Source organism: Hyperolius riggenbachi, chromosome 11, assembly GCF_040937935.1.
Source record: "Hyperolius riggenbachi isolate aHypRig1 chromosome 11, aHypRig1.pri, whole genome shotgun sequence".
NCBI lineage: Eukaryota > Metazoa > Chordata > Amphibia > Anura > Hyperoliidae > Hyperolius > Hyperolius riggenbachi.
In genome coordinates, this window is record NC_090656.1 from 252196540 (window position 1) to 252208810 (window position 12271).

At 49.5% G+C, this 12271-nt stretch overlaps 1 protein-coding gene across 1 annotated transcript in view; it reads right to left on the bottom strand.

Moving 5' to 3' along the window:
• Nucleotides 1–1017: 1017 nt before the first annotated feature.
• Nucleotides 1018–12271, bottom strand: part of ATG13 (autophagy related 13) — a 97494-nt gene continuing 86240 nt past the window's right edge. Inside the window, 7 exon segments of the mRNA XM_068260681.1 lie at nt 1018–3286; nt 3511–3636; nt 3742–3849; nt 5157–5234; nt 5393–5513; nt 5596–5717; nt 9793–9903. Of these exon segments, the coding sequence (XP_068116782.1) occupies nt 3209–3286; nt 3511–3636; nt 3742–3849; nt 5157–5234; nt 5393–5513; nt 5596–5717; nt 9793–9903 (744 nt within the window). The 3' untranslated portion in view covers nt 1018–3208.

The window sequence follows — 12271 nt, forward strand, 5'->3', positions numbered from 1 at the left end:
CTCCTATTACCCTCTGTCACAATTTCGCTGCTCCTCGCCGCATTAAAAGTGGTTAAAAACAGTTTTAAAAAGTTTGTTTATAAACAAACAAAATGGCCACCAAAACAGGAAGTGAGTTGATGTACAGTATGTCCACACATAGAAAATACATAAAATACATCCATACACAAGCAGGCTGTATACAGCCTTCCTTTTGAATCTCAAGAGATCATTTGTGTGTTTCTTTCCCCCTGCATCTCTCATGCACTGAAGTGTCAGGCTGTTTCTTCCTGCAGAGTGCAGACAGCTCTGCCTGTATGTAATTCCTCAGTATGTGAAAGCCCAGCCAGCTCAGAGGAGGATTTATCCAGCTTGTAAAAAATAAGAGAGAAAAGAGAAGCTGCCCTAATCTAAATAACACACAGGCAGTGTGCAGAGAGGGGCCTGAAGGGGGGAGATGCATCACAGAACAACACTGAAGAACTTGGCAGCCTTTCAGACACAGGCTGACAAGTCTGACAAGAGAGAGATAAGTTGATTTATTACAGAGATGGTGATAGTAGAATGTGCTGCAGTAAGCTAGAACACATTAGAATAGATTTTGGAACTTGTAGGATGATAAAAAACAGGATGCAATTTTTGTTACGGAGTCTCTTTAAGTTTACATTTAGATCTTGCATGAATGTGACCGTTTTATGGAATAAATGGTTTCCTCCTATGATTGCAATCTTAACAAGATTGTTGCTGCACCAATGGTAACAATATGTTGTGCCAAGATCCACTCTGGAGCACTGAGTATCAAACCATGAATCTTCAAGATCCGCACCATCAAAAAATCCATCCAATTTTATTAATGTATCAAAATCATAAAAACATGATAAAATAGCATGGGTACATGGCAGATGATGCACAGGCGTTTCGGACCGTAATAGTCCTTTCTCAAATCATCATAGTGGGTCTATGATGATTTGAGAAAGGACTATTACGGTCCGAAACGCCTGTGCATCATCTGCCATGTACCCATGCTATTTTATCATGTTTTTATGATTTTGATACATTAATAAAATATGATTGCAATCTTATTTAGCCAGGTATTGAGCCAGGTATAGGTGCCCCCAGTATAGAGAGCCACATATAGGTGCCCCCAGTATAGATAGCCAGGTATAGGTGCCCCCAGTATAGGTTAACCAGCTATAGGTGCCCCCAGTATCCTGTGCTGCGTTCCCCTCCTGCCCCTTAAAACGTCCCTAGGTGGGCCCCCTACTAGGCTTCACCATCCAAGGGCCCCCCTGCGCCTGCATCCCTTGCAGGGGCCATTGTTATGCCCCTGGTGGGAACAAGTGCACGGCTGTACTGCGTAAGTGAAATTAGCACATTACAACCAACACTAGAACAGAAGGCGGCACAAGGGGGGGGGCAGAAATGGCACAGAGTGTCCCAGTGGAGGCAAAGGGACAAAGTGAAGGCAGAGGTGGCACAGAGGGGGACACTGAAGGCACAAGGGAACGGGGGGGGGGGGGGAGCACTGGAGGGCATAAAGGAGGCACAGGGGACAGAGGTGACACAAAGGGGGACACTAAAGGAAAAGAGGTGGCACAGAGGGGGAAACTGGAGGGCATAAAGGAGGTACAGGGGACAGAGCTGGCACAGTGCTTCCATTTATGGACAGATTCAAGAACGAACCTAAACTCCATCGCATTCATTAACCAGAGACTTTGTCTTAGATGAGCATCTTTTACATGTATCAGGAAGCACCGTTATACTCACAGCGCAAGCAGAAGTCCCACACTTAGGACCAGCAGGGGGGCACTTATACCCCTAAAGGAAAACATAAGCAATTATTAATCAAAGGAGGCGGGCAAAAAACGTTGCTTTCCTTCTGGTTATTCTTCTGTTAGATGTTACTGGACTAAAGAATGAGTAGCCAGCAGTAGCTACAGCTCAAACAGCTTCTGTAACTTCTGATAGTCCTAACTAAAGTTATTATTGTCAGCTGGAGAACTTCTACTCCCTCCCTCCAGCCAGCTGGTTAGATCACCTATTTCAGGAGAGAACTAAAGCAACTTCCTGAAGGACAGTAGTGTTCTATTTTCAACCCACTGCAATGACTGGCTTGGGCTGAGAGAAGCTACTTATCAGTAACACCACGCAGGGGGTGTAAAGTCACATTCTGAAAGTCTGTCAATACTCACCCCCGCGATACGCAGGGCTGACGATAAATTAATTTCCTGCAAAAATCTTACAAAGCAAATCATCAGCAAAGGATAAACTGTACTGAAAGATTATTTACAGTAACTGACGTGGGTGTACTCTTATTTACCAAACCCCAGTGTTCTCACTTTAGAGCGGAGGCCATAGCTGATCGTTGTCCTTCAGAAAGCTGCAATGGTTGGCTGAGATAAGGCAGAACCACTGTTTCTGATTGGGTGTCTATATTACATTGTACTGCCATTCGTTGATGGTGGAAAGAGATTCTATACGTCTAAAAGATGGGCTGTGATGAGAAAGGCAGAGAAGAGGGCAGAAGTTGTGTCAATGCTGATGGGACGTATGCACTCGGCTCATGTAAGGTGCGATGCAGTCTGGAACATCCTATTTACATCAGTAGACTGCAGAGATATAGAAGGTGCGTGTTCAATGGCAATACATACATCACTCCATCTACTGGCCTTGCTGTACAGTTCCTGGCCCCGCCTCTTGTCCTATTTGTCCAATAAGGGAAAAGTCTCAGCTTATAGAAAGAGGGTCAGGAGTAAGAAAGTTGTCTTCACTGCCGATTGGGTGCCCAGCCGAGAACCGGTTAAAGGATAACTGCACTCACCAAAAAAAGGTGCAAGTTCCCATCCGCTCCACGAAGTGTCGCATAAAACTCTGCGCCGCTGCTAGATGATAGCGCTTAAGGAAAATATCCGCCGCTGCAGCCTGGCCTCACAAGTGCGTAAGTGACATCTTGTCCTGTCTACAGAAGATAGCAGGGGGGGTGGCTTCTAATGAAAGAGCCAATAGCAAAAAAAAAAATCAGCTTTTCCCAACCCCAGCGGTGAGAAGGATAGCAAGCGATATGGGGTAGGACTGCAGCACTTTGGGGAGGGGATGGGTAACTGTAGCTGCAAGTACAGTTATCCTTCAAGGAACTGCAACAGCAGGGGCGGTAATCCAAGGGTGTATCGGTCAGTTTTAAACCATTTGGACCACACAGGTCCACTTTCCTGCCTCAGATCTCTTCATCCTACTGCAAAGAGTCAACAAAGGCGTCAAACTCCTCCATGTTCTTCTCATGCATGGCCAACTTCTCCGGCAAAGAGTCCTACAAGGAAGAGTAGAAGGTCAAAATTAGAATTTTAGTTAGGTGACCATTACAAGAAATTCATAGTGTTTTTATTCTTTGTGTACTGTTAATTATGTTTTTCCTTTCTGCTAATGGTAGATGGTGATGGTCAATGAAGTGCAAAGCATTCTGAGTTGCTGTGGCATCCCATCACATATCGTTCCAACCCTGAGTTTCTATAGAAAGTGATCCCGTCTCCTCACCAGATCTTCAGCCATGGACTGCACAGCAATGTCTATGGAGAGGCTGCTGAGCTGAGGAGGGTTCTGGAACTCTCGGTAGAAGGTCCCCACATCCAAAGGTAGGTCGTCTTTAGAGAAGGCCGGTCTCTGGAAGACACAGGAGAATCCGTGAGGCACAGGCCTCATACAGCACAAGAGAGGTTGGTGGAATACAGTAGGGCTGTGATAAGGACATGGCACAGGAGAACTTACAAAATCCACCATCACGAAGTCATCCTGGGGCACCTCATTGCTGGAGCATGAGCTCTGCAAGCTCCGGGCATCTGGAGACACCTCTTCAGGACTGTCAGGGCATACCACCTGCAAGAGAAAGCACAGAGGACTGATGCTCTCAGGATCTGATGCCAGGCTTCCAGCCGGCAGCCCGTAAGCTAAGGTCAGTATTATCAGCAGCGATGAAGAAGCCAAACATTAACCTTACCCTTTCAGAAAAAAATTACAGCACAGTCTGGCTTAAAGAGAATCTGTACTCTAAAATTCTTACAATAAAAAGCATACCATTCTATTCATTATGTTCTCCTGGGCCCCTCTGTGCTGTTTCTGCCACTCCCTGCTGTGATCCTGGCTTGTAATTGCCAGTTTTAGGCAGTGTTTACAAACAAAAGACAAGGCTAACCAGCTTGTGATAGGCTGAGAGGAGCTCAGTCTGTGACTCAACTCATACAGAGCCTGCAGGGGGCGTGGAGAGGGTGTGTATAACTTCTATCCTATCACAGCAGAGCAGCACATTCCTGCCTGAGCCAACAAAGCTGACAAAGGAAAGAAGATTAGATTATATAACAGAGATAATACAGCCACTGTGCAACAAGAAAACGCTGCAGTAAGACAGACCACATTACAACAGGTATAGGAACTTATAGGATAGAAGAAAGAAGGCTCAAAATGTTGTTACAGAGTCTCTTTAAGTAATACTTCTATCAACCCTTTCCAATCCTACGTTTGACTATATCAGACTTTGGCATTTTTCCCTATAGCACCAATGTTGGACATAGTCCGACACAGGAAAATATGGCTGCTACTGGATGGCACTGTTGCTGACAAAATATGGCACAGCTTTATCCTGTACAGATTAAAATGTTGGACAGAACGCTGCCAGCCATCACCCCCACCCATGTGTCCGCTATCTTTACCAAATTTTGCCAGATTGCAGAGGTGTTGCTGTTCGATCTGGTCCAGCGCAGAGTCAAAGTGTCGGACCTCTCTCATAGCACTGCATAGTAACAAAAGGGGGTGGAGCTAAAGCACAGGAGCAGCCACTGACCCAGCCCCCGACACTGATGCCTGGACAACTCCTCCACTTGGGGTCACAGTAACAGAGTGTCCAGATCCCTGCCACTGATCCTTTTTCCCCAGTTACCCATGTCCCCCCATTCACCCTGGAAAGCTGGGGGGGGGGGGGGGGGGAGGGGGAACCTGGGTGATTGGTAAAAAGTATTGAGAACGGTTAAAGATGTCCATAACTTGTGTCAACTTGCGGCGATGTATGTATAGCTACGCCCCTGGAGCTAAGATGAAGTCTCCGGGGGCATAGATATACTGCCCAAATTCATTAACTGGTTAAACTATTTGATACCATTGTGACTTGTGTCCGGCTCATAGGTACTTACCATGGGGTCGTGCTCCTCAACATCAGTCAGGTTTGGTGCAAACACAGAAAAAGGTATATCGGTGCTGGCGTAGGTGACCTGAGGAGGAAGCGCAGCATAGGGTGTGACAGTGCGCATAGAAACTGCCATTGTACATAAAAAGACAGGTAGGCAGTAGCAGACGTGAGGATGGTGCAATCAAGCAACTTTTATTATTTGTATTCCTTTTATTATAGACACTATGCTGCTCCACTCACCTGCGGGGAGGGTTTGTCTACAAAGGCCCCCACTTTCCTGGTGAAGATGACGTGAGGAGTCTTGTTCGGAGAGCCGCCTCTGCCTCCCGTGTTGCTGCCGGATGGGGTGTCGGCTTCCTCGCTGGGGGGGGAAAGGCGGGAATGAGCGCAGGAAGTGGACAGCGATGCTATCGTACATACAGAAGTGTGGGCGGAGGACCTACCTGCTGTAGCCGGTGACATTGGACGGGGACGTCAGGAGAGCTCGGTCATGCTCAGCTTGAGTTCCATGTGCCGGCTGGGCGGTAACCGTGGGCAATCCGCCCTCCTTACCCGGCACCATCATCTGCAGAAACACACCACAATTATCACCAATCATTTAAGTTTTGACTAATACATTATGTTTCATGGTCATTTGGAGACCAGATGAAGGGGATCTATGGGCGTTCAGTGAGCGGAGCACAGTCGCTCACAGTATGAACCAGCCCTAAAAGCACATTGAAACCGATCAAAGACTAAAGTTTATGCTACAGTATATGTCCAAAATCCAGAGTATGGGGAAAGTTAATCATTTATCCGCACATCACCATGTAGAACACAGCACTCAACTTGCAAACAAATTCAAAGTACGAACTACCTCTCAAAGCCGAAAACGGAACCTGTTTGTATTGAGAAAACTTGAGACCAAATGGCAGGATTGGGTTTCTCCATAAGACCATCCTTGTTGCCAAACCTTAAAGGGGAACTGAACAGAGAGATAAATGGAGGCTGCCATGTTTATTTCCTTTTAAGCAATACCAGTTGCCTGGCAGCCCTACTGATCCTCTGCCTCTAATACTAGTAGCCATAGCCCCTGAACAAGCATGCAGCAGATCAGGTATTTCAGACTTTAAAGTCAGATCTGACCAGATTAGCTGCATGCTTGTTTCTGGTGTTATTCGGATACTACTGCAGAGAAATAGACCAGCAGGGCTGCCAGGCAATTGGTATTGATTAAAAGGAAATAAATATGGCAGCCTCCGTATACCTCTTACTTCAGTTCCCCCTTAAGCTATGGACTTTATTCACCAATAAGCGGCCTCCTGGATAGTGCTCAGATTCACTTTTGGGTTTCTTAGCCTAAGTTCTCACTGGCGTTAATCACCCGCATTACCTTGTCATTCCCATTGCTGGGTGAGGGAACACCAATGAAAAATACAAAGGTGGGGATTCCATGAGGGTTTCAAGTTGGTGATGGACGTCGACATCAGCTCAGTATTGCATCTTATGGCCATCTCTAAATGTGCCCATACATCAGGTGATGGTACAGATCGACCACGAGACAGATCTCTGTCTGCCCATACACCACACAACAATTCTCGATAGATTTCAGCATGAAATATATCAGGAATTGGCCTAGTGACACCATGTCATGTCCACTACCTGCCTGGCTGCCCCTTCCCCCCCGCCAGTGCCCATGTTCTGTAAACTCTCACCTGTCTCACTGAGGTCACTCCCGGTGTCCTCCATCATTACTCCCCCATCTGCAGTTACCGTGACTGCCGGTACCAGACGCCACATGTGTGACATCACACACATGTGCCTGGTGCAATGGCAGTAACGTGTGCAATGGCAGAAGACACCGGGAGTCACGTCAGTGGGACAGGTGAGAATTACAAAACACATCTCCGAGGCGGACAGTGGCAGGGGTTCCTCATGTAAGTGGCCATTACTGCCACACCCTCCCGAACAAACATTTTCAACCGATTTTCCTCCAATTTAGTAAAATTATCTAATCGGATGGTTGATTGACATGCAAAGTTGGTTGTTGCATGGCCAACTATAGACGTCCCAAGTAGATTACCATGCAAAATGTACTGGGCATCACTACTGCACCACTGAGTGGTGGGCAACATCACCCTTTCCCAACGCCAGTGTGAATCTAGCCTAAAGTGCATACATATTATCCTGCCGCCAGTAAGATGGGCGCAGGGTGACCCGAATGACTGCTCGAACTGCTACCACTCAAATCAGAGGCGGGACAAGGTCCTCCAGCACCCAAGGCTGAGACACCAAAGTGCGCCCCTCCATCCCTCCCACACCAGCTGTCACACACTGATTGCTATTACACTAAGAGGCTCCTCCATCCCTCCCACCCCAGCCGTCACACACTGATTGCTATTACACTAAGAGGCCCCTCCCCCATCCCTCCCACCCCAGCCATCACACACTGATTGCTATTAGACTAAGAGGCCCCTCCATCCCTCCCACCCAGCCGTCACACACTGATTGCTATTACACTAAGAGGCCCCTCCTCCATCCCTCCCACCCCAGCCTTCACACACTGATTGCTATTACACTAAGAGGCCCCTCCTCCATCCCTCCCACCCCAGCCGTCACACACTGATTGCTATTACACTAAGAGGCCCCTCCATCCCTCCCACCCCAGCCGTCACACACTGATTGCTATTACACTAAGAGGCCCCTCCCCCATCCCTCCCACCCCAGCCATCACACACTGATTGCTATTAGACTAAGAGGCCCCTCCATCCCTCCCACCCAGCCGTCACACACTGATTGCTATTACACTAAGAGGCCCCTCCTCCATCCCTCCCACCCCAGCCATCACACACTGATTGCTATTACACTAAGAGGCCCCTCCTCCATCCCTCCCACCCCAGCCGTCACACACTGATTGCTATTACACTAAGAGGCCCCTCCATCCCTCCCACCCCAGCCATCACACACTGATTGCTATTACACTAAGAGGCCCCTCCCCATCCCTCCCACCCCAGCCGTCACACACTGATTGCTATTACACTAAGAGGCCCCTCCATCCCTCCCACCCCAGCTGTCACACACTGATTGCTATTACACTAAGAGGCCCCTCCATCCCTCCCACCCCAGCCGTCACACACTGATTGCTATTACACTAAGAGGCCCCTCCCTCCATCCCTCCCACCCCAGCCGTCACACACTGATTGCTATTACACTAAGAGGCCCCTCCTCCATCCCTCCCACCCCAGCCGTCACACACTGATTGCTATTACACTAAGAGGCCCCTCCCCATCCCTCCCACCCCAGCTGTCACACACTGATTGCTATTACACTAAGAGGCCCCTCCTCCATCCCTCCCACCCCAGCCGTCACACACTGATTGCTATTACACTAAGAGGCCCCTCCCTCCATCCCTCCCACCCCAGCCGTCACACACTGATTGCTATTACACTAAGAGGCCCCTCCTCCATCCCTCCCACCCCAGCTGTCACACACTGATTGCTATTACACTAAGAGGCTCCTCCCCATCCCTCCCACCCCAGCTGTCACACACTGATTGCTATTACACTAAGAGGCTCCTCCTCCATCCCTCCCACCCCAGCTGTCACACACTGATTGCTATTACACTAAGAGGCCCCTCCCTCCCACCCCAGCCATCACACACTGATTGCTATTACACTAAGAGGCCCCTCCTCCATCCCTCCCACCCCAGCCATCACACACTGATTGCTATTACACTAAGAGACTCCTCCATCCCTCCCACCCCAGCCGTCACACACTGATTGATATTACACTAAGAGGCTCCTCCTCCATCCCTCCCACCCCAGCTGTCACACACTGATTGCTATTACACTAAGAGGCTCCTCCTCCATCCCTCCCACCCCAGCTGTCACACACTGATTGCTATTAGACTAATAGGTGCCCCAGAGCCCCCAACCTCCCCAACACCTTAATATCTAGTTATCTGGCTTGCAGTCACTGCCATGTATCCCCTTTTCTTATTTATTTCTGCTTCAAACACAATTAGGAATGACAGGTGAATGAATTGTGCGCCCCCTCCTACACTGCGCCCTGAGGCTGGAGCCTCTCCAGCCTCTGCCTCGGCCCTGACTCAAATTCACAATGGCGTTGAATACCAGGGCTGTGGAGTCGGAGCAATTTTGGCTACCTGTAGTCGGAGTTGGGAGTCAGTGGTTTCTTAAACTGGAGTCGGAAGTCGGATGATTTTTGTACCAAATCCCCAGCCCAGATAAGTATTAAAAGAAGAAGCCAGAGTCGAGAAGTTGGAGCCATTTTGGGTACCCGGAGTCGGAGTCAGTGGTTTCATAAACTGAGGAGTCAGAGTTGGATGATTTTTGACCCGCCTCCACAGCCCTGGTAAATACTATTCCCCATTTGAGTCATAGCAAATTGGAGGGAGATGTAATTCAGAGTCTGGCAACTGCTGGAACCCAGAATTACCATTACATGCCTCACACATTATAGCTTGACTGCTAAATCGGCGCCTAGTTTCGGCTCCGAGTGCCGAAACCACCTGCTTTGGCCTACAGTGTTACATCTCCAGTCCTCCCGACAGCCACAGCGATCTAGACAGGTTCTCCACAAGCAGGCAAACACTCTACCCATGCACACCGCACATCCGTCTCCTCCTGGATGAGGAATACCTGATGAGGAAGGGTAGCGCTCACTCCAGCAGCTAAGGCCACCGGATAGCAGAGCTCGGAGGATCCAGCTCCAAGGACGGTCGGCTGATAGGAAAGGCGAGAGCTGTACAGCTAGAGAGACAGACAGAGAGAGGAGCAAGGAAGAGAAATAAGGAAATAAAGAGGTGGAACAACTGCAAGTCTTCCAAGATGAATACGGCCATTATCTGCTTCCCTAGAGCCTGGATCACTCCAGCAATACAAGTGCTTATCGACTGCACACAGGCTCCAAATCTCACATTACAATGGCTTTACACAATATTGAAAGGAGGCCTTCGATGCATGCTGACAGCGTTGTGGAGGGTTTGGGGATCTCTCACTTGCAAGTCGGAGAAGGTAAGGAATGGCTCACATTCCCAGGGAACGTGTGAGCAATGACGGGAGCCAATGGTGTATCTAAAGGGGTGCAGGCAGTGTACGAGATAACTGGCCGCAGGGAGACTTGGGCGCAGGACACAGCCAATATATGGCTTATACTGCTGCTGCACAAGTCCCGGAGGCATTAATACTATTCCTCCTCCAGGTCCACACGGATAATGGGGAATGATGCAATTCGGCTTCCAGCTATTGCTGGCGGACAAATTACAGTGTTTTAAATGTAACTTCAGCTCCGTCTTCCGATGGCGCCGAAGTTACACTCTAATTCCTATTACGGTCTATGGTGGCGTCAGCTGCGCCCAAATCTCCTGCGCTTTTATTAAAGGGCTCCTGCAGGCATGGCTTGTACCAAGGGTGCCATGCCTGACTTATACTGAACTGCCATACCTGCCCCTCGTAATGCTGTTAATATGGCTATTTACTGTATTTGCCACCGTATAAGACACCCTGGAATATAAGACACACCTAGATTTAGAGGGCAAAAACCAGGGGAAAAAAATATATATTAAACCTGCTGCGTCCATATTCCGGGAGCGTCTTGGTGTCCCCCACGTGTCTTCCTGTGTCCCCTTTTGTTTGCCCCCTCCCAAGTCTCCTGCTCCCATGTATAAGTAGCAGTGTAGCGACAGCGTCTCACCTAGCCCATGGCTCCCGTGGGGATCACAGACCTCTCCTGTCCTGCACAACTCCCCCTAGTGAAGGCTTATGCTGCTGATGACGTGATCAGCAGAAGCCGCCACTAGAGGATCAGTGCGGGAGAGAAGAGGTGCTATCCAGGGCAGGCCCTAGACTTTTTGCCGCCTGAGGCAAACTTAGAAAAAAATTGCAGCCCCCCCCCCCCCCCAAGCCGTGGGTGCGGGGGGGGGGGGGGGGGGGGGCGCGGCCACCGAGCTGGAGGGGTAGCAGGCAGGAAGGGGGTATTGGGCCTAGCGGTGGGGAGGGGGGTCGGATCCCCCCTCCCTCTCCTGGGTCCCCGATCTGCGCTCCACCTCCAGCTTTAAATATTTACGTAGCAGCCGATAGTAAGAGGGACGGGCGGGATCACTCACCTCTTCCGGTTCCAGCGTGCGCTCCACTGACGTCACTTCCTGCAATGCCGTCCACTTACAATACAGTGGGCGGCGTTGCAGGAGGTGAGTGATGCACGCCCGTCCCTCTTACTATCGTCTGCTACGTAAATATTTAATGCTGGAGGTGGAGCGCAGATCGGGGGACCCAGGCGAGGGGAGGTTCCGACCCCCCTCCCCACCGCTAGGCCCAATACCCCCTTCCTGCAAGCTACCCCTCCAGCTCGGCGACCGGCCCCCCGCATGGACGTACGGTTGCCTCCCCCCTAGAAGTGCTGCCTGAGGCAAAAGTTTCACCCCGCCTCATGAGCGGGCCGGCCCTGGTGCTATCCCTGCGGGAGCCATGGATCTTGTGAGAAGAGGGAGAGCAGACACACAGGGGGAGCTCTTCAGAGTCCCCCTAAAACTTTACAGAAAGCTATAAGTTGCAAAGGAAGTACGCAAAATGGCTAGGCAAAGTTAGGCTCTGAAAGTTTGTTGCCCAGCATGTGCAGGGTGTTAGTGGGGGACCTCTCTTGAAAATGTAACTAGGACCAGCGACCATGTATAGTGAGTTTGCCATTTAGGCCCAGTTCTCTTATTGCAATCAAGGTCTGCATCATTTCTGGTGACGGATACGTGTAGAAACGCCGCTGGGCTTTCTATGGAGGTGTCCTAGGGTGAGGGGAGGGGGGGGATTGGCAGCCGGAGCTATGATGGGGGCACAACGGTCCCCTCAGCTAATAATCGTGTTTACCATTTTTAACCGTGAAAATGAGAGACTGGGTTTACTTGGTTTATATTCAAGTTTCTTTCTCATTTCTTAAGGTGTCCAATAAAGGGAACCAAACGAAATTTTTCTCCTGCAGTTTCTCCTGGCTTCTTATAGCTATAGTAGCTGCAATGTTACCCCTCCCCTTCTAGCTGCATTTATTTATGCAGGGGAAGGTGTGAAGAGAGTATCTGTGACTTCTCTAAACTTTTTGAAGCAAAGTGTATTATCTCCCCACCCCTTG